General features: G+C 39.1%; 1 protein-coding gene across 1 annotated transcript in view; it reads left to right on the forward strand.

Moving 5' to 3' along the window:
• The first annotated feature begins 1,094 nt into the window (after positions 1 to 1,094).
• The window catches only part of LOC146135586 (uncharacterized), a 92,165-nt gene continuing 65,835 nt past the window's right edge, over positions 1,095 to 27,424 (forward strand). Inside the window, exons 1-3 of the mRNA XM_083396082.1 lie at positions 1,095 to 1,197; positions 1,269 to 1,376; positions 1,972 to 2,063. Coding sequence (XP_083252208.1) covers positions 1,095 to 1,197; positions 1,269 to 1,376; positions 1,972 to 2,063 — 303 coding nt within the window. The remainder of the gene's footprint in view (positions 1,198 to 1,268; positions 1,377 to 1,971; positions 2,064 to 27,424) is intronic.

Genomic DNA, 27,424 nt, shown 5'->3' on the forward strand with positions numbered 1-27,424 from the left:
TTCGCCCCCCGACACTACCGCGTTAATTTGAAATCGCCCGCAAAACAACGGCAAAATGGCGGTATCGTTGTTTTTTCTCAAAGTGCCAAAATGCTCAAAGCACTGAATTTTAAAGCGGTTTGGAAAAGTAAGAAAGCAAGGAAGTATTGGTCTTGATTGTTTTACAAGAGTTATTGGCAAATCTTTCGGAAATCAGGCCAAAAAGTTCCAGTTCTATTAAATCAACTAGCTTTTTCCTTGCTGCGTTGGCTTATGGAAAATGAGTGGCAACGAAACACAAGAAAATCCCAATTTTCGACATAATTTTCAACTATATCTTGAAAATCAGTCGCTTCATATTACACTGAATGACGATTGACGATAACAGCCCCGTATCTATGGAAAACCTTGATTAGTTTTCCCGAAGGCTTTAGACGAGACAAAGCATTACTGATGCGACTAACATGTCGTAAGCGGTTATATATAACACAATGCGGCGCATATAAAATTACGTCATCGTTGTATTTTTGCACTAGGATGTCTCTAAAGACGTAAACACATGGCAATATTGTCACACAAACTGAATCGAATTTTACGGATAAATTTAAGGCCGCTGTTGTGGCAAAAGCACGTTTTGAACGAACTTTCGCGCTTTTGGTGACAAAAAAACAAGCGAATTTGTTTTTTATACGATTTTTTAAGATTTTTTCTGTTGGAGATACGAATGCGAGTCTCCCTTTAAGGAAACGTCCACATTTTGTGACCTAAAAAAGACAGGGGATTAGCAGTTAGGGAGTCATTTTCGTAAAGTGAACATATTTTTTGGCAACTGCAAGTGAAGGATAAACCTCGAAAAATTCGAGGAAAACTGCGCAAAAATGTGCAGCAAAACCACATTTCGCCTGTTTTCAGTTGGCGACGTCGGCGGTGCGCAAGCCTGAGATCGAAACACAAGACCGTGTGAAATCCGCGAGACATTTACCCGAGTTTCATAACTCTGGCGCGCCACAACGTAACTCCGCACCCCTGGCCTTCTTCGCTTACCAAGGCGAGCTTCTCGATTGACAAACAAAAGAAATCACTAACTATAGGTTGTTTTTTTGTGCCGCATAGATATGCGAAACCTGTATTGTGGCCTCATTATTTCGGCAAGGCTGGGCGACCCAGTACAACTTCCCAGCGGAATCGAACCGCGCTCCGTTCCAAATCGGAGCCAAAGTAAATGTAGCCTTTGCCACCCGCACTCGAAACGGAGCTCCTTGCAAAACAAGCCTTGACGCAATTTGCAGGCGACAGGAGCGCAGATCACATGCAACTGCTTCAGCATCGGCTAAAAAACAACGTCTCCAGGCCCGCTTTTGACCCGCGTTTGGCCCCGCTATGCTCGGCCGAAACAGGTGGGTGTGCTTCCTCGGCGCGCACGAAATTGCCGCTTCTCAGAATATTAAGGTCGGATGTGCGGACAGCGCAGGCATCCTGTGAGCCCAATGCCTTCGCTGGCTAATCGCTATTTACTCGAAATCGGACACTGGCCTTGCAAATTTTTCATGGTGCGTCACCGCCGCAAAACAGAGACGATTGAATGGCGAGAATGAGAGCTGATTGCAGGCTGCCAGCGCCAAGCCGCCTCCATGAGGCAAGTACAGGTGAAAGCTGGGCGTAATTGTCGTCAAGCCGCGACGACAATTGGACGTTTTGACACACTGGGCCACTTCAAACACGCTAAACTTTTTCTAAACTGACTGTCTGGCCAAAAAAAGGCGTCCGAGGACCTCTCATCTTATAGACAAGAGGAGATTTAGTAAAACGACCTACAGGAAAAGACTCAATTTGCAAACTGGACTACTCAAATTTGGCACAAAAGAAAGAATAACCCACGGCGTTTATTATCATGTTTCAAACGGTTTCTGTCTTTGAAGTTATCCCTAAAACTCTTGCCCCCTAAAAGTTCTCCTGGGTGCCTGTCGGTAACCACCTATCTCAACTTCTCAGAAAACAACTTCTCGAAAAAGGCGGGGCGAATGTCGACTTATAAGTTCGCCAGGAGGGAGCACATGGGGGGCAGCAAAATCTCGCAAAAACAAGTGAAAAGGTCGCTTTTGGGACGGTCGTGTAATCCGATCAAGTCCGTGTTTTTTTACCCAAATGACCGGGTCGTTTTTGTGCGCGCAGAAAGCGTGGCAATTAATACGTCGGAGTGCGAGTTCAAATGGAGCTGTCCAGGCCAGCTGTCTCGCGGCTGGGCCGGGCCTAATTCTAGGTTTTATTTAACGCTACCTGGAAGCTGGGTAAACGCCGGTTCCAAGTTGCTTTCGACGAATCGCCGGCTGCGGAATCCCGCCTTCACGCCGTTACAAAAGTAGTGTTGGCATCTCAATAGCGGACCATATACGCCAGGGATGTCCGATGATAGCGGATCAGGACCGGTACCCAATGCCAAGTTAAGTATCAGTACTCGCCCGATACCAAATAAACAGAGGAATTTTATCTATGATTTCCGATCAGACGCAGACTTTTCCACTTTAAATGGCTGATATATTAAAAAATAGTGGCCTAATACCTGAAGGTCACCCTAATACCCTGAAGGTCAAGTCTTAACGCTAAGTCAATTTTGGGGCTAACAAACTAGAAAAAATGTCTTTGGACTTCTTAAATTAATCTATTGCATTTGTTTGAGCATAATATTGACGTAATGGGTATCGGATCGAAGCGCGATATCTTCTGTTTAAAATATCGGGTTTCATTATCGGAAAATTAATCAGTGAACTTAGCGCCTGGGATCTTTCTGCATCCCGCGACCGTGTTCCTGCCTCCTCTCAATCCTCTTCGGACCATCCACCCTCTGGTAGACATCATCGCAGTGGTATCTTCGTGGAATGGAGGACACGCTTCTTCCCCTTCCGTCTGTATATCTTAATTGGAATGAATAAGCAATGCTAGAATATTCTGCTGTCTCCAAACAATAACATATACGCTTATAACTGGTTTATTGTGCCAAATTTTCCAGCCCCCATAAAACATAAATATAGATACACGCTTTGTTAATTTTAGACTATATGGAACCCCTCCTGTTCTGTTTAAAATCAAGCTGTTTAAGAACTGCTGCATAACGAAAGAAACTTAAACAATGCTATCAATTTGTTATTTTATTTTGAGTTTTTATAAAATATTTATTTGTTTTATGTAGTTTTCTTACTACTTGAAAGTTGTCAGTATAATTTGTATTTGTAGCGCTAAACTTAGCTAAGGCAGTTACAGAAAAGTCTGCTCAATTCTTAAAAAGACGCTGGAAATAAATTTTATCAATTTAAAATTAAGGGGTATGGCAATGGTTGTTTTGTGGTGTTACTTCAAAACTTTTGTTTCCAATATGTGTTAGTTGTTTGTTTCTAAAATTAACGAGCGGAAAACGTGATAAAACTGTAAACGTTTATCTTTTTAATAAGGGGCTTGAACAACGTTTACACCTAGGTGAAAACGTTTTTTGATTTTTTAGCTGTTTTAAAAAAGATTTGAAACAAAAACTTCAGCTTTCGGTTCACCAAAATTAGCGATTTATGCAAGTCTGCTCTTTTTTGCGACCGATTTTGACACGGCGTACGCGCGCCCAAATGCGGCGGTAGCCTCCTGCCATTGCCGCCGCGCGTAACTGCTGCTTTGCTTTGCTGCTGCTTCTGGTGCCGGCTTTATCGTTTGACCTCGGGTCGCCGGTTTGTTGTGACTCCGTTCGGCCGGGGCTGCGGGCGAAATTCCTCGCCGGATGACTCAACTCCGGTCGCGTGCTACAAGGCAATAAAGCGACACCGGGCCGGCACCCGCAGGCTTGCAAAGCACTAGCGCCGAATCATCCCCAAATCCGCGGCGCGCGAAAGGAGCGATTTCGGCCGGAGTTGATCGCTACTACATCGCGCCCTTTACCTAATCTCTCTCTGTTTGGCCAAGGCGCGGCACGTTTTCGCGCTGCATTACGCTTTATCGCGACTGGTGATGGGGCGTTTTGCGTGACGGCCTTGATCTTTTCGATGTGTCGGGGATCCGCCAAGCCGCAGGTATTGCGACCGCCGTTTGCCAAAAGCGGCGACTTCCAAAACGTCCCTTATCGACAGAGTATTACTTACCACGACGGATCGTGTTTTTTTGCGCCGGATTTAGTTTTTTTACAAGTCATGAATGCCGACGAAGTAAGTTGTCAAACGGGAAAAAAGTATAGAAGCTTAAAAAATGAAAGCGAACATTGTCAGGTGAATTTGTAAAACTAACTTAATTCGATCTTATAGGCCTTTATTTTTCTGTCTCCCGGTCGTAAACTGAGATTTAACCAACCTGAAAGTGTTTTGTAACTAAAAGGCCAGTCTTGCTCAAAATCATGGTTGTCGAATGACCATAGCCCGTTACACTTTTTAAATGTTTTTTGGTCTTTAAACTGTTGTGGCTTTGTAACATGAACTGCCATATATAGGCTTGAACTACGACAATTAGTTTATTTTGCCGTTTTCAAACTATTTAGGTAATAAGTTTGTAACCCCAAAATTGTAATTGTACATTTTACAACACGCGCTGTTACCACAAAATCGGCACGAAACTATAACATAAAGCTGGTTACCAAAAATATGCGATGGTCATCTGCCCAATAAATGAACCAAGAGTTAACTACAAAAATGACGTATTAAACACAGTAATAAGTAAATATACAGTTGTGTTAAAATGTTTGTGCTATGTTTAAAAGTATGTTATGCTTAAAAATCGACGGCCCTGACAATTTTAACTGACTGTACCCATTTTGAGTCTTATCAAAGATACTGCGGAGATTGGAAATATATATATGACGCTTGGAAAATTTCTTGTCTTACTATTTTACTTGGTATGGCCGGCATTGGATCAATTGACTATTGATGCTTGCGGCGGATTGTGTTTCACAAGTTGCGCCGCTCTTTGTCAAGAGAATCTGACCCGAGCTCTTTACGCTTGACCTCCAAATTCGGGTGAACTGTCTTATTGCGGGGCAATATATACCGCGAGCTGTAAAGGGGCCCCTAATAAAGGTCGATTACCCTTGCTGCACAGAGGGGAAGCATTGTTTGGCGTGCTTTTTTCCTGACATGGCTTCATAAAGGCGCCATTGCCCCTCCGATTGTCGTTTCGACGTTTGTGGAAACAAACACTATATTTAATCGATCGGCGCTATATGGTTTGGACACCACAGGCGTTCTTTCAAAGTGTGTATTTTCTTGTTTTTATGATCATTGGCGCGAAAAGACAAAACAGCCTGGCTGAACTGTACTGGTAATAACCGCTTCCCATTTTAACGTGGTCATGTAATACAACCCAATAATAAGAGTAAAATGGTTAGATTGTATCTCGACAGTGACCCACTGTGGATTTACGGGGAGTTGGAACGGAATGAATAGTGTCGGGACAAAAGGAATACGACAGACATTTCCTGTTGCAAGTCTAGGTAAATTGCCGGTTCAGGCTGTAGGCCTTTCCTTTATTTTTTGCTAAAGCTACACACTTTTATCCGTAGCGTATTTCCTGACTTTGAAGAGCTCTTTTTTACTAATACATGTCATTTTTATATGTCGTCCTTCTAAAAGAAATCAAAATCACCAAAAAGTTCACTTTCTTTCAAACAGCAATTTAAGCGGTTAAACATGTGAATGACCAAAAGGGTATTTTTTAAAGTTTAGCTTACAGCCATTAAAAATTCCGGTTGTTGCCAAAGTAGAAGGTTATCAGCAAAAAAGATCTGTACCGCTAAAACTTCAATATCTAAACATTTCCCCTCAAAAAAAAAAAAAAAAAAAAATAATAAGAGGACGATGCTTTAAACAGGCGTTTAATAAGTCTGAGAAATTGTGCTGTTTCAAATAACCATATTTTTTTATCCTGTGCTCATATTTTAAACCGTGTGCGTATTTCCAGCCAGCCCTACATCTCTGCACAGTGGACTCCCAGAACCTATTGTTTGTCAATCAGTTTGGGCGTCTAAAAATTAATTTTCAACCGAATACCGGCGGTTTTCAAACGTGCTGACTTTGCCACCTCTATTTTATGGTGTGTTTGCTCGGCGGATTTTGTTCGCCCCGCAAACTTTGCACCTTGCCGCTTCACAAAACAACGATCGAACTTTCCAGTTGCTTGCCATAGCCAAAGCAAAATTGTTTTACGATGTGCGTCGATTCCCGAGCAAGCTGGTTTACGGCATCTCTTTGTGCAAACAGTTCGTAATGAGGATCACGGTGTCCCTATAACAGTCACGACCAGGCGCGTATCAAGGATTTTTGTTTGGACGCGCTTAAAATAATTTCAGAGATGACAACACAAAGTACGTAATAAATCAATAACCTTCGCAACACTACACAGTTCGTTTATTTCGTTAAATTTCAGGTTTGAGAGGTGTTGTATACAGTAAAATAAAACTGCACCACAAATGTATTATCGATTCGCGCAAAGCAACATACCGCTTTATGCCGTTTAAAAGTTAAAATAAACCTAAAAACACAGTTTGGGGGGCAAAGCAAAGTAGCCCTTGCTGGAATCGCCTTTGCTCACCGCTGTGTGATATGTGGTTTTAGTATCATGCTATGCTTGATATTTCAAGTAACCCCCTTTATTCATTGTACATGGTTAAAATAAGGACACTATGCCAAAGTAACACTCATATGCATATAAGCTTTAGATAGAAAACGATTCGGTGAATGTAAGAGGTGAACTTATTTTCTTTTTTTCTTTCTTGGATTAAATCGCCGATTTTACAAGCCAACTATTTTTGAAAAGCCGCAAAATAAACTATAGAGAACCAGCAGCGATACCCCGATTCCATATAACCGGACATTCCAATCGCACTGCGAATAACTTCTTCTGTTATTATTCTATATAAAAGTAACAAAATAAATTTGATAAGTTTTCTGGCTCGTTTACAGAAAACCCCTTAAAGCAGGGGCAACCAAACCCCTTAAGGCAGGGGTCACCAAAGGCCTGATCCGGTCCGCCGGGTCAATTGATTCGGCCTGCAGCATGTTTTTTTAATGAAGATTAAGTAAAGTTTAAATGTCGTCGCATGCAATTCCGAATTAAATTTTATTGAAATTTAAAACTGTTCGACAATTTGTTAAGGCTCACTACAGTTGTTACTGTATAGCAGGGGTGTCCAACTCAAACATGCCGGCGTGCCAATTTTTATCTTATAACTTCTTCCCGTGACAAAGTTTCGTAACCGAACCAGTTCTTTTTAATCATAAAAGCGCCTTTTTACCAAAAATAAGAAGGTTTATTAAAAGTTGAAAAAAAAAACTGTCGTGTAGATTTGCGCATCACTGCATCAAAGTGTCTCTCGGTGAACTTTTGTTTCTTTACACCAAGAATGCTAGCCTCCACACAGTATAACGTTACCATCTTAAAAGTAATTGTTGGTTGTCGTGATTGCCGCGATTGTTTTATATTGTGAACAAACAATGGCAATTGGCTGTATAACAAATTTAGTATTTTCTGACAATTGGCTGAATAACAAATTGAGCTTTTTTGGCAATTGGCAAAATAACAATTTTAGTTTTTTGGGGGAGGGCTTGCGTGCCATTTTTTATTAGGTCGCGTGCCCCTTGTTGGACACCCTGCTGTAGAGGTATTTATACTTCCTTCGATAGTAAAGTGTGACAAATATTTTTTATTCTACCCCCAAAAAACTCAAATCTCAACAGTTTTCGGCTCGCGATAGTCAGGACCTACGGTTATCCGACTTATGAGAAAAGTTTGGTGATCCCTGGCGTAAAGCACTTTAGGAAATATTTAACTGTACAAACGGGAAAAAAGGACAGATATTTCCCATTTCTACTACCTATGTTGCAAATTTGTTTAACTGCTAAACCCCAAAGTTGAATGATTCATGACGCATGGACGTTTCACAATAAAAAACAGGCAAAATAAGGTGAGTTTATTTGTAACGGAATTCTGTTTTTTTCTGTGGAAATTTGTCTTACCAGATAAGCACCGCCCCTTGTGGGAACACAAAGAAGGCTAATTACGCCTGAAGTCCAATCAACTGTCCAATCCCTCAATTGGCGCTCGCGGCCGGGCGGAAATCCATGCGAAACCCGTATCCGAAAATCCTCGTCAAAAAGCGACAGTTCTCGAGGCTGTTTACCGCTCAACTTGCGGCCGACGCCCAATCGAACACCTTTTGACATCGACTTTAATGCCCTCGTGCCCAGTTGGCAACCCGAAAGCAGCCGCAGAGTTCGTGGAAGCTGTAGGCTCACCAGACCACCGTGCCTCTAACCGATTTTCTGTTGTTGCTGCTGCTGCCGCGAAAAAGTCTTGATCTGAAATGGGATAAGGCCATAGAGATTTACCTAACTGGGGATAGCGACTATGCCTGGGCTTTAAGGCTATAGTAAGTAGTTTTGTGAGTTAGCGAGTAGTTTTAAGGTTAGCGAGTAGACCTATATCAATCTACACAAATTTATCAATTGTATTTTTCTTTGATGTACAAATGTTAAATTTAACCTAAAACCCGGTTCCCCGGAGTCTCACATTACTTAAGTGAGAGCTAAAGCAGACAACGAAATATATTATGTGGAGCATAATGACTGGAGGTTTTAGACTTGGGTGAACACAAAAGCCCGCAAAGTCTATAGGTAGCATATTTTTACCGATTAATTTCTTTATTCATAAATTTTGTGTTTGTAAGTGCGAAACCCAAAAGGTCGCAAACACCTTTAATAAATTAAAGGGGGTCGCAGACGGAAAAGTTTGTGAAGGCCTGGATTAGTTCAATTGTCACCTTCGCCCTACCGCTACCATTGTGTCGCAAAGGATGGAGGGATTTCTCGTATGGAATGGCTTACGTTTGATCGGCGCTTGACAAGCGTTTGTCGCAGCCCTCCACACTGTCATTACCAGATTTCTGCCCGACTAAGAGCCACCCATGAGTGGCTTCCGCACCGCCACCCGCTAAGCTTATTCCGACCCCGTTTTAAGCCGTTTGCGCCCTTTTTTTTACATTTGTTTGTCGTTTTGAGGCGGCTACTTCGATTGTTTTGTAGCATTTTTGCTGCTTTTTTCCCTTGATTTTCTCGCTCGTTTTTTGTAGATTAACAAAACTCCAAACTTTCAAATGTTCACAACATAAAAATATTTCGTTAAAACTGACACACTTGTTAGTGGGTTAGGGAAAACCCCTTTGTTAAGTGACCCTAGTTTTTAGTTTTCTGTGCCCCTAAACTATAGGGGTCCGTTAACTGGATCATGAAAGACCCAAGCCTTGAATTAAACCTGATCTGTGCAACACTCGTGTTTGATTTGGAAGCTTTTGTACGAAACGTGACTTGCTAACAAGTGTGTCAGTTTTTGCGTGATTAGCTAAAATGAATAATCTGCCATTTTTTATTACAACCATTGACTGTTGTCTTAAATACGTTGTGAAAACTGTGCATTTGAAAAACGTCGACGAATTCTTGTGTCAAAGGTAAAACATATTTACACTATACAGATGTTTAACCAGCCTCGTATTTCTTTCAATAATGATTTATTTGTAGATAAATGCAGTATATAACAAAAACAGGTAAAGTAGGATTTGTGGCTTACTGTTTATTGCGCCCAAAACTACAGTTATAATAGCAAAACACCAACGATTGTTTTGTAACGGATTTGTTATCTAATTCAGGGTTCGGCAAACTTTTTGGCCCTGCGGACCGGTTTAGAATTACAAAATTTACTAATTGAGATTTTTTATCACACAGATCAACCATGGAGTAAGTTTAAACGAAAGTTAATGTGTTTTGAATATTTTTTTTTGGCATTTTACGTACGGTTTGGGCTTACATCAATTTTAATCTGGCAACCCATGCTACGGACCGGTAACGAAATCCCTGCAGACCGGCACCGGTCCGCGGACCGGCGGTTGCCGACCACTGATCTAATTGATTTACTTAACATATTTTAATATCTGTTTGTTTACCGAAGTGTATATAGTTATGCTTTGTCCCTCTATATGCTCTTTTTCTTTCATGCTTTGAGTTTGAGTCACAATAAACCAATTGTTCCGAACTCGTCTTTCGTTTTATTAATTTGTCTATTTATCGATAACCCAAATAAAGTTTGAAACTGCCTAAAGTATAATATGAATAAATCACCTTTTCACAATTGTCTTTTTTGTCTAGCGGTTTGACACGGGGTTTATTTTCGTAATCCCAAAACGAGCTTAGCTCTTTCTTGTTTATACCACGACACACCTTACCCGTGAAAATACATGAAAACATTCCGGTCCTGGTGTCGTCTAAATAGTTATGTTATGTGCTTTGTCATGGTCTTTAATTGGTCATGGTACTCTCACAAGGGTCTCGTCTGTACAGGAACTCAAATGCGTTGCTAAACTTACTTTAAATAACAGTGTTGTAAAGACTAGTAGTAATGAAGTGACTAAAGCACACTTAAATCACTGTTTTTCAATGGCTGTACATGATTTCAACTTTTTTTGACTTATCTTCAGTCTTTTGGGAAAATGATTTGACTAGGACTAGTTAAGTTTTTTCATTAAATATTTCCTAATAAACATTTTGGTTTTTATTTGTTTAATTTTGCCTGTAACACTATATCGTTGCTGTATATTGCATTTTGGTCAATTTTATATCAGTTGGTCATAGTCAAACGTTTTATTTTTGTGTTAATGTCATGACTTGAAGTTGACTTGCTCTAACAATGACTTGGGCACTGATGACTTAGACTCGGCCTTGACTTGTTATTTTGCAAAAATACTTAACCTTTTTCCAACACTGTTACGTACTCTTTAGTCAATTTTATTGAGAGCTAAAAGTAATGTTCGGCATTAAGATATAGTGTCTTCGGGGTTTAGCTTTATTTATAAATGGAAAAACCTCTATAGGATGTAGTTTAAACGCACTGTTCTAATATGTAAGTTGCAGACTTTATTATTAAATAGGTTAGAAGTCACGACGTCTAGCGGTTAACGTCAATTAGGCTCGTCCTAACTTTTGTATATTAAGGAATCTTTGTGAAGTTTAACTTGTAGTATTGCATAAAAGTTGAACTTCAAAACGTCGGTTGTTGAAAATTCTCACATTAAAATTGTCTTAACTTTTCGGCTGCACCTCGGCACAACCTCTATACTCTATAGCAGTACTTCTTAAACTTTGTTCACCCCTAGCATCTATCTCCAGATTTCATTCACCCTTGTCTCATGATGTGATAAAACTATCTCGTCTATATATATATCAGCACAAAATGACTTGGGGTTTTTCGCAAGCAATCGTCCATTTGTGACGGTTCACCCTTATTCATCCCTTTTGGTTGGTTCACCCCTGCAAAATATTATTCACCCTGGGGTAAACTATTCACCTGATTGAGAAACACTGCTCTATAGCACGTTATCACTTCAATGTTTTGTTTTTTTTTAGTTAAATTCCCTTAGTCCGACCACAAGGCTCTAAGAATTTCAGAATCCCCACCTGAACCTTAGTATGACAAGTCAATTTGTTCAACCTTTATAAAAAAGATTGTTTGCGGTTTAGGGATGTCCAAAAATGCCCAATTGCTAGTTTTAGAATCGGTACTATACTTGGACGGTATCGGTGCCGATCTGTTGCCAAAAGCTGATTCCATCGAAAAAACAATAGGTTTGCAACTGGATGTAATTGAAATAATTAAGGCTGAAGTAAATTTTAAGCCTCAAACCTGCAAAATTTTACTTAAAAAAGTCATCAATTTTGCTTGTTTAAGGAATGACATAATTTCATATCGGATCGGATTCTTTTTTTTCAAAATATCGGGTAACGATATCCAAATAAAATGTCAAGTTTCGGAGATCCCTATCGCGGATAAGACGCGAAGATTTTGGGACCTGTTTGAATTCTGACGGGTGTGGTACGTAGCTCAACAAAACGGATATTAGATCAAAACAAAAGCGACTTGTCAGCCGCTGAAAACAGCTTATAGTACAGGGGTGGGCAACTTACGGCCTAGCTTTATCCCTAATTGACTGTCGTTGCGGTGATAATAAGATGCGTAAAGTCTACAAAGTTGACATATTACGGCCCGCGGAGACCTTTTTTAGATTGGTTTGAGCCCACCACTAGAAAAAGTTGCTCACCCCTGCTATAGTACAAGGTTCAGAGCCACGGTCTCCCGCGGTAGGTCGTTTGATTCGCTTGTTTTGCCTTGTTTCTTAACGCACCTGCGAGTTTGCGAGTGGGGCGCGGAAAGGAACCGCCCCCGGTCCTTGTGAAGTTGTGCGATTGTTTTAGCACGCCCCTGCACGCTACGTTGGGGGCCGACACGCGACCTCGTCGTGGTCTAACTCGATTTCAAACTTTCGGCTGTTTTGCTCCATTCTGTGGGGCGCGAAACTTACAGAGTGCGTATGTAATGTAAAATTATATCGTGTGTTGCTTTATTTCGCTTTGTTTTGCTTGGTCTAAATCAGGGGTCGGGAACCTTTTTATCAAAGGGAGCCATACAAGCGGAATAATTTTGGTTGTATTTCGAATAGAGTAATATAACTTGTTTCAAGATTTATAGTTTAGGTTAAAAAAAGTGATTTAAATGGGGCTGTTTATTTTGTTTTTATTTAAAAGACAGGACATATTTAGCGCGAAAAAATACATTGGCTAAGTTTACAAAACTTAGATTACGGAGTGCCACGATACGAAAATGGCCTTTTGAACAATAAGAGATTCCGTCAAACGGACTAATAGGCACCAAGAGACAAATAGGATTCGCGAGAAGCGCTGAAAAAATGTTTTTTTACTTAACGACACTTATTGTTTTACTCTTTTGTTTCAATGGCAAAGGAAAATCCTATGTTTTTGCAAACGCTGGATCAATAAAATCCTGGCTTTATTTTTGGGGTAGTGTGATACAGGCACTTTCGTTAGGGGCAAGCTAGCTAGCGTATACGTGAAACAAAATAGATGACGACGTATGTTTAACTACTATTTATGGAGATTTTGCAATAGGAACTATCAAAATTACATAATCTACCTTCAGTTTCCTCCCCGGAATTATGTTCACAGCTTTCCTCGCCCAATCTGCAACTAACGCAACTGAAATATCATTTAAACAAAAATACATTAAGCGGCAAATTACATCAAGTGACCACAAGGCTTTTAGAAGGTTTAAGGTTTTTGTAAATGTGTGATGACATGGTACAGGTCAAAAAGAACACAATAGTATTGCGTTGAAAATAATACGTTCTTGGTATCCTAGAATAATTATTGGCGTGTGTTTTTGCAAATTTTTACTTAAAATATCAAATAAATATTTCGAATTATAAGAATGGCAAAATATTATAAAAAGAGTTGCTCTTTAGTTACTTTCTATTACGATGTGACCTGATTTTAATTGGACTTGACCTTGAGCTTCAAACCTTAACAGGTGTTATATTACCCTTTTAAGAGTAAAGAAAAGTATTTTACAAGATAATGCGTTTTAATTAGGACAGTTTTCTCATGTATAAACGAACAATATTGCACATCAAAAACAGTATAATGACGTTGCACTCGTCATAACTACATTGAGAATAATACCATCAGTCTAAACCGAATGTTATGTTTGAAAATTTCTGGCATCTGTCGTACTTGTCGTTACATTAATAAGCAGACACGTCTTTTCAGTATGGTAGCAGTGATGTTATGCCTTAAGCGTTAAGTTAATACCTTGACTTAAAAAGTGCACGTAAGTAACTGTTTTTATATGGCTTGACAAGTATTTTGGGCAAATGATGAAAGTGCTTTCATTAGTTTGTTTAACACGATTTGGCCTTTTATCCCGATTTTTGCACATCAAACAATTCGCCTGCCGTATTTCGCGTTCGACTTATTTTGTGATTGAGCTATTGCTCATAATCGGAGGATTTTGCCAATCTTAATAGTTTAAGTTATGACTTGACTGGAACTTGACCATCGTACTTGAACTGGAGACTTTACTTGTTATTTATTCAAAAATACTCGCCTTAAGTTATTTTACAAATGACTTTTGCAATGACTGGAATCTTATTTATTTGAAATGACTTGCTTAGAACACTGCCTGGTAGGATTGCCTTAATGTTTCCCTGCAATAAAGACGGCCCGGTTAGTCTTATCAATGCATTGATTGCAACGAACAGAATACCATACATTAAACGTAACAGCGTGTTTCCCCAATAGCTAAGTCGATTGGCAATTTTTAATGAAAAAACATCAGCGGGCAATTCGTTTGTGTGACGATTGATGTAAGTTAAAATGAAAATTGAACGACCGACAGAGTTTTTAAGGTTTGGTATAGAGTTATTGTGTAGAGCGGTGACCGGTGGTTTTTAACTTGAATGATCAAATTTAGCAGTTAGTACTAACACTGTGTTGTACCATCTGGTATGCAGAACAAGCCTTATGTAACTTACTTAATCGGCCAGGCACAAAACATGCAATAAAATGGCATACAGCGCCTAGCGCAATACGACGAATTTCGTTTATTTTACTATTCGTTGATTCGATGTTTTAAAGAAACAGTAATTATTGAAAAGCTTGCATTTGTAGATTTCAAGCAAAGAGTGAGAAACTGCTGGTGTTCCTCTCGTGGTATGTATTTTACCTTGACTAAAAAACAGTGATTCAGAGAGTTTAAAAATGCGAAAGATTTCAATCTCTGTGAAATGCACACAATAGCTTACATGGTTAATTTTTAATTTAAAACGTAATTTTTCTTAACAAATGTTCGCGTTGAAGAAGTCGTACTGTATATGATTCCTTCAAATCACCTTAAAAAGTTGCTGCCGTTTACAGCTAGCGATCCTCTTGTTTATAACGCTTGCACAAGAGCTCACAGAACCCGATGTCTTGTCGGACCGGTTTCGGGCCTCGCGAAGCCAACGCGAACCGTTGCCAAAACAAAAAATGCGGCTTTCGCTAATGAACTTCGTCCGCCGTAATCCGGGTAATTTAGGAAGATGACTGTTGGAGATAGGCGCAACCGGTATCACCTCAAATCAACGAAAAACCAAGCTGTGCTATTTTATGTTGCCTTTAGGCCAGTGGTTCTCAACCTTTTTACTTCTGTGGCCCATTTTCGTTGCACGAAAATTCTGTGGCCCAATAATTTTTTATGAAAGAACAAACTATAAAAAAGGTTTACAACAAAAAATCATATATTAAACCAGGTTATTTGTTCAGCCGTACATTAGTGAGGTACTTGTTTTTGAACAATAAATTTACGTTCATTTACATTCCCTCTCAATTCTTCCCTAATCCATTATTCCTTTAAAATTAGGTATAGTGATAGTGACACAAATTAAACTAAATTCTTCAATAAATCCAGCTTTTTAAATGGGCGTGTGGCCCACATAAAAAGTTTCCATGGCCCACTGGTTGAGAACCGCTGCTTTAGACCAACCCTAAATGACTAAACGGAAAAGCAAGGTTTTCTATTTTGCAAGTCACGCTGCCGTGTTTGTATATTGTCGCCCAACACACCTTGTTGATTATTAGATAGGTGGTCTTGGGCGTTATACCCTTTAAGAAGGAAAACTCCTTTAACATTAAATAGTCAGACTTGCGTACACAACAAGCGGAAGACACACATTTTTGGTTGTTATGAACTACACTTTTAGAATAACGGTTATTGCCTTTTCATAATAGGATACCCGATTGTCATTGATTTATCTTTGGAACAACTTAATGGAGCTCACATAGTGGCGTCACTGCAGGTTACCTTGATTACGTAAGCGCTGTCTGTCAGTGACGCGATCTGGAAAAGAAGAACTGGACCTAATGGTAGCAATTTTTGGTTCTCTAGCACATATTGAACAAAATACTTAGATTCCTAAACTAACGTTTCTTAGCTAAAAGATTTTTTTGTTTTTACAAAGATAATGTCTAATTATTACTATTAAACTTCAATAGTTGACAGAAATAAAACGATAAATTTATAACCAGGTCAAGTTTTCTGAGAATTAAATAACATATCCAATACTCTTGTGGAATTTTAATTCCCAGAAAACTTGACTTGGTTATAAATTGCTCGTTTTATTTCTGTCAACTATTGAAGTTTAATAGTAATAATTAGACACTAACTTTGTAAAGTTCAATTGTTGCCAAAAGTGATAATTAAAAAAGATTAGAACAAACTCAACTATAACAGAAGATTAGCGCAACCACTACACCAATGGTGTATGCCGTTATACCATAGGCAACATCAATGAAAAACCATCGTCTTTTTGTCCCTAATATCATTTTCAGAGTGCCCATATATTCTCCTCAATGTACTTAGTGGTGAACCAAGAAATTCCCGAGACTTTGAGTGGCTTAATACTTTATATGAAGATCGTTAAAGATGCAAATTGGAAAAATAATACAAAGGCTTTCTTTAAATATTTAAACACATTTTTTAATTCGTCTGGCTGTCTTACATACTCGTACATGTGTTATGCAGGCAATTTTTTTAACCATTTTATAGTGTCGCAAGTGAAAAAAAGGTTGCAGAGAACTGGCCTAGACGTTTAGGTTAAATTGGTCTCGCAAGGGTAAATCTTTTTCGTGGTAATGGTATCTTGAAGCTAAACGTTTACCTGTGTAAATTCCCAGCAATTATAATTTACTTTTAGGCAGTAGCGAATCAGCACCCTTCTATAGTCGAACGGAATACTTTTCAGTGAAATTAAGTCATAACTGTATGAACTTGGGGAGCGTGTGAGGTTTACAAGGGGGGCGCGAGAAATTGACAAACTGTATAGGAATTATGACAACATTAGGGCGAAGTGATATTTCCCTGCTACTAATCCTTGAGTAAAACATTTGATTTAAAAAAAAAAAAACAGTTACATCCATCGCATTAATGCAACTTACCTGGAAATAAATTGTTGTTTAGCTTTACGTTTTATTTTCAATTTCGAATCAAGGTGGGGCGCGAGTTTTGTTAAAATTGTGAAAGGGGACGCGTTTCAAAAAGTTTGAGAACCGCTGCTTTACGACGACAAGCAAATGACACAAATTTACCAAAAGGATTTGACGCCAAAACTGTGGGGAAAAATGGACGATAACAATTCCAATTTCAGCAACAAACACTACTCGAAATTCCGGCGGCCCGCAAATAGCAGCACGCTTAAGCGCTAAATATCGCGTGAGAAACATGCTTTGTTGCCGTTGTTTATGCGCATATTTGTTCAACAATTGTTTACGAGTTCTCGAATCACGCCATTGTCTCGGCTTGAACCAACCTATTCCTGTCCTCACTTGCTTGCAGGTCTCAGCATATCATCAACACACACCTTTGTCAAGAAACAACAAGAGGTGCCACGTCACCACGTTTTTACTGTGACGTAGACAATGCAAGCGAGCGCGGCAGTTGACAACACTCCTCGTTTAGCCTTTGACGGTTTGACGTTCACTGTTTTTCGAGGAATTAGACGTGGGCTTAACACAGAACCCGTGACAAGATGAAAACAGCCTTCAAAGGTTTTCAACACGGGCAAAATATTGTTTTTATGCAAAGCTTTATTTTGGTGTTTGTAGACGTCAATGATATACAACTCAGTATCATATAGGTAAATAAAAACACTACTAAACAAACGTCAAATAGCGGCGGTTTAAGTTTTTTGTTTCGCTTAGTAAATAGCACCTGCGGAAGAAGAGAACATTAAAGTAAAATATTACTTACCGTTTGTAGCACATGGCAGTTTTGTAAACAAGTCATTTTGAAATAATATAAGACCCAGTCAAGTCAATGGTAACCTATCTTATGTCCAAGTCAAGTCTTTTTGAATAAATAAGCGGTTAAGTTCCAGTCAAAGTCATCGGTTGCCCAAGTCAAGTCCGCAAGTCAACTTCCAGTCAAGTCCTTGTTCTAAAAATAAAATAATAAAATTAGTAAAGTCGCTCGACTATAGGCAATAACTCAATTGAAAAATTACAACATCACATAATATGGCAAGTATATTGTTTTATGTGCAAAAAATAAGATAAATTACACAAATTTATAGAAGGTTTCCAATGACAACACATTTCAACCGGGGGCCATTTGTTCCCCAAAAGACTTGTGTCAAGTCAAGTCATTTGTCCTAAACACTAAAGTCAAGTCACGTCATTTTGCCCAAAGACTTAATTTCAAGTCTTTTAATAACCGTGACTTAAGTGCACTTAAGATAAGTCAATCACTTAAGTTTTACAACACTGTATAACAGCTGAATTGGTATAGTTGGACGTGTCGTGCAATTAATAATAAAGCATATATGCAGAATGTATAGCGTCTTTTAAACGTCTTAAATAGATATTGTTATGAGATACAAGTTCGACTGAAATACGTCAATAAATCAAAATCAAAAATGTTTAGACAATACTGACATCTCGTGGATGTTAGCAAACGTAAAGTTTCACAAATTAAAATCGTCCTAAATTTAAACAAGCCTACTACAATATTTAACAAGTTTATAACGTTAACATTAACAAATGTTGGGCTTTTTCAAACAGCGGTCGCTTTGAAATGGCAAGTAGGCCTTAATCAATAAGTAATACATAACGCCAAATAAATGTTTCGTCCATCACTGACGAAATTGAACTTTGTTTATAATTAATTAAAAAGGTCGAAGACAGAAATATTTTGGAAATCTTTGTCATAATGAAACAGTTTGTTAAGAAATGCAGACTATAATTACTATTTGCCGGAAAACTTACAAAAAGGGACTGATCACTAACTAAAAGTCATTTTAAAGTGACTTAAGTTATTAGTATAACTTAAGCTCAAGCCGAAAAAATATCAATTCAAGTCCCGGTCTAATACCCAGTTACCAGTCAAGTCCTTGGCAAGTAATTCTTAGAGCAAGTCAACTCCATTCCAAGTCCTTTAAAAAATAAAGCTATAAGTTTACCAAGCTATAAAATTGGTAAACTCGTCGGATTAGGAGCCTTAACTCATCTAGAAATTGAGACGAACGTAAAATATAACAAGCCAGTTGTTGTACGTGCCAAATATTGGATAAATTGCCTCAACGCATTGAAAAAATGCTTACTGGGTCGGCAGGCACCACGAGTTGGCGAGCCCCAGACTTGTTTATGCGCCTTTTCGCGAGTCGTCAGCAATTCGGATCGCCGAAAAAGGGATTGCGCGTCTGCTTTGGGCTCGCCGAAATATGCAAACACTATCTCCCGCGCTCTCACCTATAGCTCTTTATCGCTCCGGCGAAACGAGCTGCTAGCGATAGATTAGACGCGCAGCCTGGGCAGACAACAATCATTGTTTGGCCAAAGATACATTCCGGCGGCGCCGTCTTATGTGGTTCCACCCGCCCCCGCTGGTCTTTGCACGCCATCAAGCCGCCGTCTCTTTAGCGGCGGCTGTGCATCGCGTCGGATTATGGGCGGGGATGCAGCGTACCGCAAAGGCCTTCGCCCCAACGGAGGCCACATCGCGCCTAAGCCCCTTGATTGGCACCGCCAAGTATCGCGTCACAGCTAGGCGCTGCCCCGATCCGCTGAGAGACAAGATGCAAGCGCAGGCAAACGAGCATTAGGCAACAGGGATTTCATTCTGCTTGGCGAAAACCAGAAGAGGCCACCTATTATGCTCCCGAGCTGTGACGTTGGCCTGGCAGGTGAGCGACAGGCCCTCGTGTTTTGCTTTAACCCCTAGGGGTGCGCCGCCCCATATATTTTTCTGCGCGCCCCACTTGGACCCACTTTCAACGCTCTGCAGCAGCAAGTAGTGTTTTTCAACTGACTCTGCTGAAATTCTTCAAACCGTGTTTATTGCTGCTATCGGAGTCTTATCTATTGCAGCACGTCGATATTTTGCACAATGCAATGTTGGTGGTTGTGAGTTCCAGCTTGTCGTTTCACATGTTTGCGTGTAGCCTGCGTGTGGCAAGGTAAAGGCCTACGGAATGCAATTGAGACGGAATCCACAACAGAGGTACCTGCGGGTGCACGTCTCTTTGCGTTTGAGCTAATCTCGTGTTTTGAAGAAACTACAGTAGCCCTCCCAATGCAGCTAGAAAGAATCCAAACTTTTGCTGATGACAATATAAATTGCACTTCTGTTTTTAGGTGTGAAAGTTGAAGCCGCTTCGTTCAACATCTATAATTAACAGAAAAATATATGAATGTAGGGTGACGCAAAATTGAAACTAAAGCAAAGTTTAGCACCATAAATGATATAATATCAATCAACCTGGACGAATCAACATTTTTTATTGTCTAATATTTCATTTTTACTTTCACGAAAAGGCTTGAGATCCAGGGTTGCCCTACCGTGCTTATTTCTAAGATTTGTGCATATTTTTGATTGCATTGTCGTATAAAATACTAATGTGCTTATTTCTAAGAAACGTGCTTATTTTTTAGTTGTGTGGTTAGTTTGTCTTATTTTAGAATTGATTAGGCCTCACTATAGTTTTTTATTGCATGTTTTTTCATTTACTTAGTTTAACAATATTCAAGTTAATAAAAATCGACAAAAAGTATTATACCTGGCCCGCAATCGTTAATCCTAACACTTGTCCGGACACCGATGTCCTGGCCTTACAATTATATGACACTTACCACTTAAGGCTGGTTCACACTAGACGCGTCTAGCGTTAACGTAAAACGTTTTCAAAAACGCTTTCGGTTGCGGAAAAGTTGAAATATTTCAACTTTGACGCTTTCGGTTATAAGCGAGGAAATTTTCCGTTAACGCTGGAATCGCTTTATGTGTGAACTGGACGACGTTAGCCGTTAGACGCCAGACGCTAACGCTAGACGTTAACGCGTCTAGTGTGAACCAACCTTTACAGTATATGTAAGAAGTTTGGTAAACCCAGACGAATCTGCAACGTTTCCTTTTATATTAAAAGTTTTGCCAATTTAATCAAATAAACGATTTTTTTCACACTTGGCACGCATTTGATGTATTTGGCGCAGAGAATAACAAGTGTTTTAAGGATTATCTGTATTTTGATGCCCTGCAATAAAAAAGCTGAATCCGCCCGAGTTTGCAGTAACGTGTTAATTTTTTGGTGTTACGGTAACCCTGTTTAGATTTCTAAAAGGAGGGATTTGTGACACTGGGGACGTCGGCAGACAAAGCAGGAACTTATTGCCCAACAATAGGGCCGAAAAGAAAGATACGCGCCGTACAGGGCTGAGCTTCAAGGTTGTATCGAGGAATGATTGACAGATGGCGGATTTGTGGGCTAGGGACGGGCGGCGGATTGCTCTTATTCTGGCCTTGAGGCGCATCAGTAGAGGAAGAGAAGATAAAATTCCATGAATTTTGCGCTTTGGGGGACTTTCTCTCCTAACAACGCCGTAATGGTGTTTTCGTTATCCGCCATCGAACAGAGTCTGTCAATTTCTCGCCATGTTATTACTGACTGTGACCCTTTGCATACATTTTTGCTGTACAGACCCATGTACGGCATGACCGAGGTCGTGGGTTTAAACCTCACCGCAGGCTAGTTGCTCTACCCTTGACTTGTTTGCAAACTGTAGGAACCTTAATCAGCCGTTCACGAATCATTATGCTTTAAACCTTGTTGTTTGTTGCAACCCAAGCGTAAAATTAACACGAATTGGAAGCAGATGTATGGCGGTATGTATACATTATTTCATTTGGCGACTCAATTCTCTTCACTGCGCTTGTTGCACGGGAACAGAACAAGACGGAATAAATAACTTTGAATGTTTTAAATTAATATACAACAATCTTTAAATTGTTTTCTTAAATTTCCCAAATTTGGAGGAATCTGGCTCAGAACCAATTTCAAAAAATCTAACAGTGTGAACGACTGCAGTCGGCGACCAAATCAAATTAAACGGCGACGCAATGTTAAGAAGAAATGTTTTACAGAAAACAGTATTTTTCAATTTTAAATTTGATTCAATTAACAGCATGCTCATTACAAATTATATCAATATTTGATTTGGTATTTGTATATTTTTCGTGCTTAAAAGTATTTAAAATAAGTACAAGCATTGCATAACTCTAGATTGGCCGATAGAGAAGTGGCTAATGAAAAAGGCAAACACCAGGATCCTTTCATAATTCTTCTTATATAGGCCTAGGTTGTTTATCGGAAGGCTGCGGGCGCATTCCTGTGCTGTGCGGTCAAAAGTGCAGAGGCGGATAGCGAAAAATAAACAGGTAAGAGCAGTAAATTTGTTATGGCTTTACCGCCCTGTCAAAAACGCAGGCGCCATTCGCAAGCGTCAAAGCCCACCGTTTAACAACGACGCCTGTGTTTTAAGCAGCTCAAAAATCCCGCACGCCACCTGCTGCCAACCAAGGCCGCAAAACTTTAATTGCCGACACTTGCACTTGACACGCCTCTACGCCCAACGCGACAATTTGCTAAATTTAGCGGCGGCCAATATTCTGTGGGGCCGATTTTCGGCTGGGCTCTTTTAAATAGGCCGGCACCGAGTTTTGTTCTGTGAATAAAACGATATAAAGCAGGAGATAAAAGTGAGAAACGCTTGTCTTTAAACTACAACCGCTTTAACTTGCTGAGGGCTGTAGAATGTCATGCAGTTACGGCTAAAAATGGGAGCCTGGCACCCTTTGCCGAACGGCCAGGAAAACCGGCCGTTTCATGTACCAGTGCTTGCTGCTGTAATAAACAACCATGTTCGTTGGCGACGCCCTGGTTACACGAATGAAGCGGAATTCGCGATAAAGTAGATGCCGGCTTTTAACAGCTAAAGCAGGTGACATACCCGACTATTTTTTCGTGCGATAACGGACGGAATGTTCAAGTTTTTTGACTTGCGTTTACGGTATTATAAAGGCGCGGGGGTGAAAAATATTATTCCGGCGATGCCTTAATTGCTGCAGCTGTTGGTGAGTATAAAGCGACCAACAGAAGAATGCAGCATACGAATATATATGTATATACTCTGCTTGACAAAAGGTTATCCATGCTTAAGGATTTGTAATGGTATGACCAAATAAAGTAACATTTGCAGACCATATAGTTAATAAAAGACTCTTGCAAAATTGAAAATTCTTTTTTGGAAAAGTGTGAAAAATGGAGTTATTTGCAGAAAGTAATTAATAGTTTGTGTTGTAAATGTGATCATTTCTTTAACATTATAACAAGCATAATGGATTATCAAGCCATTCGCACAATTCATCGTTTTATTGTTCCTAAAATAAAACGACGGTTGGCTACATAGCAACTTGGACCTGTACCCAAAATTCATTTCCGACTTGTGTTTTGATTTACGTTGTGAATTCGTTGGTGGCAACAGTTTGCGGCTGCTCGTGCGAGAAAAGGCGCGCGCTAAAAATTTAACCAATAAAACGATTTTACCGAAGCGGCTGGCCGCTAGAGTTTACCTTTTCCTTCGCCGGTCGGTTGGACTTGACTAGCATCGCTCCGCCATGCGGAATTTGCCTTCCAAAAAGGAAACTATCCTCGCCAAAAATAGATCTCGGTCCACGCGGCAAAAACAGGCACGCTTTGATGCCGGTTAAACCGACTCTGGGCTTGAATGGGAAGACCGATTTGCGCTCTCAGACAAGCGTGCCGCGTCTGGCGCTTTTCTCCACCTCCCGCACGCGCCCATAAACAAATTTACCCACTTTGAGTGGAAAAGGACACGTGGTTCGAAAAACTGAGTTAGATTTTTGTGATAGCACAGCACAGTGCTTCTTAAACTTTTTTAGTTTTTTTCACCCTTAGCATTATCTCCAGATTTCATTCACCCTTGCCTCTTGGTAGGATAAAACTCTCTCGTCTATATTTAACTAAACAGGTTAAACACCAGGAATATCCACCCTGCTCGCAAGCTATTACCCATTTCTGACGGTTCACCCTTATTCACCCTTTTTGGTTGGTTCACTCCTGTAAAAATTTTATTCACCCTGGGGTGAACCATTCACCTGATTAAGAAACACTGGCATAGCACAATCGAGTGTGGAGTGCACTTAGGTCGCTGTTTTCAAATGACTTGATTTGACTTAAATTTTTGGACAAATGACTCAATTGACTTGACTTAAGTATTTTGGACAAATTACTTAATTGACTTAAGTATTTTGGACAAATGACTTAATTGACTTGACTTAAGTCTTTTGGACAAATGGCTTAAATGACTTGACTTAAGTAGCCATTTACTTGCTATATGTTGCGTTTTTGTTAGTTTTTAATTGAGTCATAATTCAACAAGTTTAATTTTTATGACTAAGTACTTGGCTTCACTATAGTTAATCAAAAAGACTTGACTTAAACTTAAGTTATTTTTCAAAAGACTTGACTGGCAGATTACTCAAATTCGCGAAAAAGTCGATTTCCTGTGTTTAGATGCAAAAAAACTAGTCGATCTGCAACAGGACATGAACGTATTATTTTATACAAATCGATCCTGGTCACAGCCGACCCAGTGATCAGCATTTTCACTTTCGATTTTTATTAAAAATGGGTGAAGTTTTATTTCAAATGCGAAAAAGATGCAGTTAAGGGATACCGACCAGAGTTGTTCCTTATTGTTTCCTGGCAACCGCCTAAAAACAGAAAATATAAACGACACCGACGTTTTGTTGGATTCAAAGCACAAAACAGGCTATTTGTGGTGGGCGCTAACAAATTAATTCCATTGCCAATGGGGCGGTACCAGGCGTGAACCCGTCCAACGACAGACGACTATATGTTGACTTCACCCAGTGCTATCCATTGCGGATTTCTTTAAACCCAGCTTCGCACCAATTTTTTGACGTTCGGTCGCGATGCTTAACACCTACGCAATATACCATAAACCTCATTCCAGTGCTGATTAATGGTTTCTCCAGTGTCTAAAGACTTTTTGAACTTGAGTGAACTTAAGTCACTGTTTTCAAATGACTTGACTTGAGTCTTTGAACAAATGACTTGACTTAAACTGAAGTCATTTTGTGAAATATCTTTGGCTAAAATTATTTGTTTTCATTAAACAACTTTTAAAACAATTCGGTTATTTCTGTTAATTTGTGCACGTACAATTTCCTTGTTCTGTAGCATTTTTGTTGTTAGATGTATTATTGCTCATAAAGGGACGACGCTACCTATTTTAAAAATAGGCCTACAACTTTTTATTTTGATGACTTTGAGTTGACTTGCTCGCATAATGACTTAACTGGGACTTACTTGGGCAACTGATGACTTGGACTGGAACTTGACTTGCTGTTTCAAAATGACTTGTTTACAGCACTATTTTTTTTATTGTTTACCTCCTAACCAGGGGTGGAAACATCATATTTTGTTAATTTTAACTACCCATTGTTGTATTTCCGCTCGAAACAATTTAGCGCCGTCAGTGCCCTAAGGTTATACTAAAATAGTTCATGGTCGGGCCCACTAGCTTGCATAATGTATTTGCGCTTCCCTCTTATGATTTTTCTAGTTTATACTATGTTTGCTCATTTCAAGGGATATTTTTCAGCTTAAATGTAGTTTTTTACTCTTTTCTTTATGTTTACATCCTAGCGTCGTGTGGAATCTGACTATCTACCTTGCAATATGTCTGTCGAGTTGTCTAGCTGATGCAATTTGTTTCTGTTTGAGCAAGTCTATACCGACTTTCCAACGTGGCCATTGTCTATGATTTTGTGAATAACACCATACTGTTAAAACAAGACAAACTTAACATTTGCATTTTGCGCCTTGTACGAACGTTTTATGTGCATTTAGTTTTAGTGCACCCATACAGCTGTGCAGTGAATAGTGCTAACCGTTTCATGTGCCCAATGTGTTAATGTTCATTGTTCAGTGTTATAAACAAGTCATTTTGGAAAGACTTGAGTCCCAGTCCAAGTCACCAGTTGCCCAAGTCAAGTTCCTGTCATAAAAATAAAACCTTAAACCATTTAAATTGCTAAACTTGTTCGATTATAATCAATAACTCAACTAAAAATAACAAAAATCCAATATTTAGTAAGTAATTAGTTTATGTGAAAAAATTAAAATAAATAATGATTTCAACCCAAGTCATTTGTCTAACTTTAAATACTCAAGTCAAGTCATTTTACCCAATAGACTAAATTCAAGTCAAGTCGTTTAAAAACAGTGACTTAAGTGCGCTTTAGTCAAAGCATGGACTTAATGATTAGGCTACAACACAGGTAAATGCTTGGCCAACTGAAACCAAACAAACTCATTTTTTTGTGCTTTGTGCGATTCTCAATAATTCAGTTTAATAATAATTGTACAACACTTCGTTCGAGGACAGCGCGCTTCTTAAGATTACTTAACTATAACGTATAACTTGTGACGCTTTTTAGATATGGATATACCCTAAACAAAAATCCTGGAAACCCTGATCCTAACAGAGGATGATAAACAAAAATGCAAAATATTTTTTAAGGGCGAAACTAGAAAAGTAATTTTAATTGATGAACTAAAATGAATATAAAAATCAATTTTTTCTTTGCTAGTTTTATTCCAGTAAAAATCAGCTGACGGCTTGAATAGTAAGTTGGTTGCACCAAGTTAGACAAATTTTACGACAACATACATTTTATACAGTTATATGACAAAATCGCTTTGTATTTCATTTCTGGCAATCGTCATTCTTCTGCGAATGACTAAATCTTCAACAATATGCGCGGATTTTGAAAGTTACCCGTAACAAAACTTCTGAAACACAGTATTTAGGGGTAAAGATTGGATTTAAATTTTAATGCCTGTACTGAAATAAGTCGGCTTTACTTTAATCTAAACTGGCTCGCCCTTTAAAAACTGGTAAAAGTTAAAGTTAAGCCCTATTTTGACGAACTCTTATTGGTTCAGATGTGCAGTTTAAATTGTAAATCTAGGTGCACACACTTGCTACACCCAAATACAAAATCTATCTCGATCATTTGCTACTAAAATTACGGCAGTGTTTTTCCATTTATTGGCAAAAAGCCTTTACAGTAATTGCTGTTAGAATTACTGCGATAACAGTCTTGAAGATAGGCTTCAACTTTGCGACTGGTGAATTTTTTAACCTTTTTTGCTTACTATTGCCACCAAGCGAAAAAACATTTGTAGGTCACTTCGTCACTTAAACAGTATCTCTTTTAGTTGATACCAGCGTTTGCTACAGTTTATTGGATATAACTGGCGTTTTATTTACTGCGCATTTTTAACTGGCACTTTTATCCTATTATAATTATTTTTATATAACTGGCATTTCATTTACAATGTTATGCATTCCATCTTATGCGGAGCATAAACAATATTTTCATTTTTTTTTAAGGAGCCAGTTTTAACGTTTATTTGCATTTCCCGTTCACCTTAGAAAATATAACTGACTAAACTTACTACAAAATTTACGATCTGATAAACGGTTTAACTTTAGAGACGCCAAGATTAAGTTCATAGATTGCGCACTTGAAACAGTTATGGTTCAAAAATGGTACACTTTTAAGTCCCAACGAAAACATCCACGTTACGCACAATACAAAAATGTTTGCTTTTAGCTGGTAGCCTACTGTTGTCGCAAAAATCAGAATAAGTTGCCGTCTTTAGTACATC

This window comes from Ascidiella aspersa, chromosome 8 (genome assembly GCF_963924565.1).
Source record: "Ascidiella aspersa chromosome 8, kaAscAspe10.2, whole genome shotgun sequence".
In the NCBI taxonomy this organism is placed as follows: Eukaryota; Metazoa; Chordata; class Ascidiacea; order Phlebobranchia; family Ascidiidae; genus Ascidiella; species Ascidiella aspersa.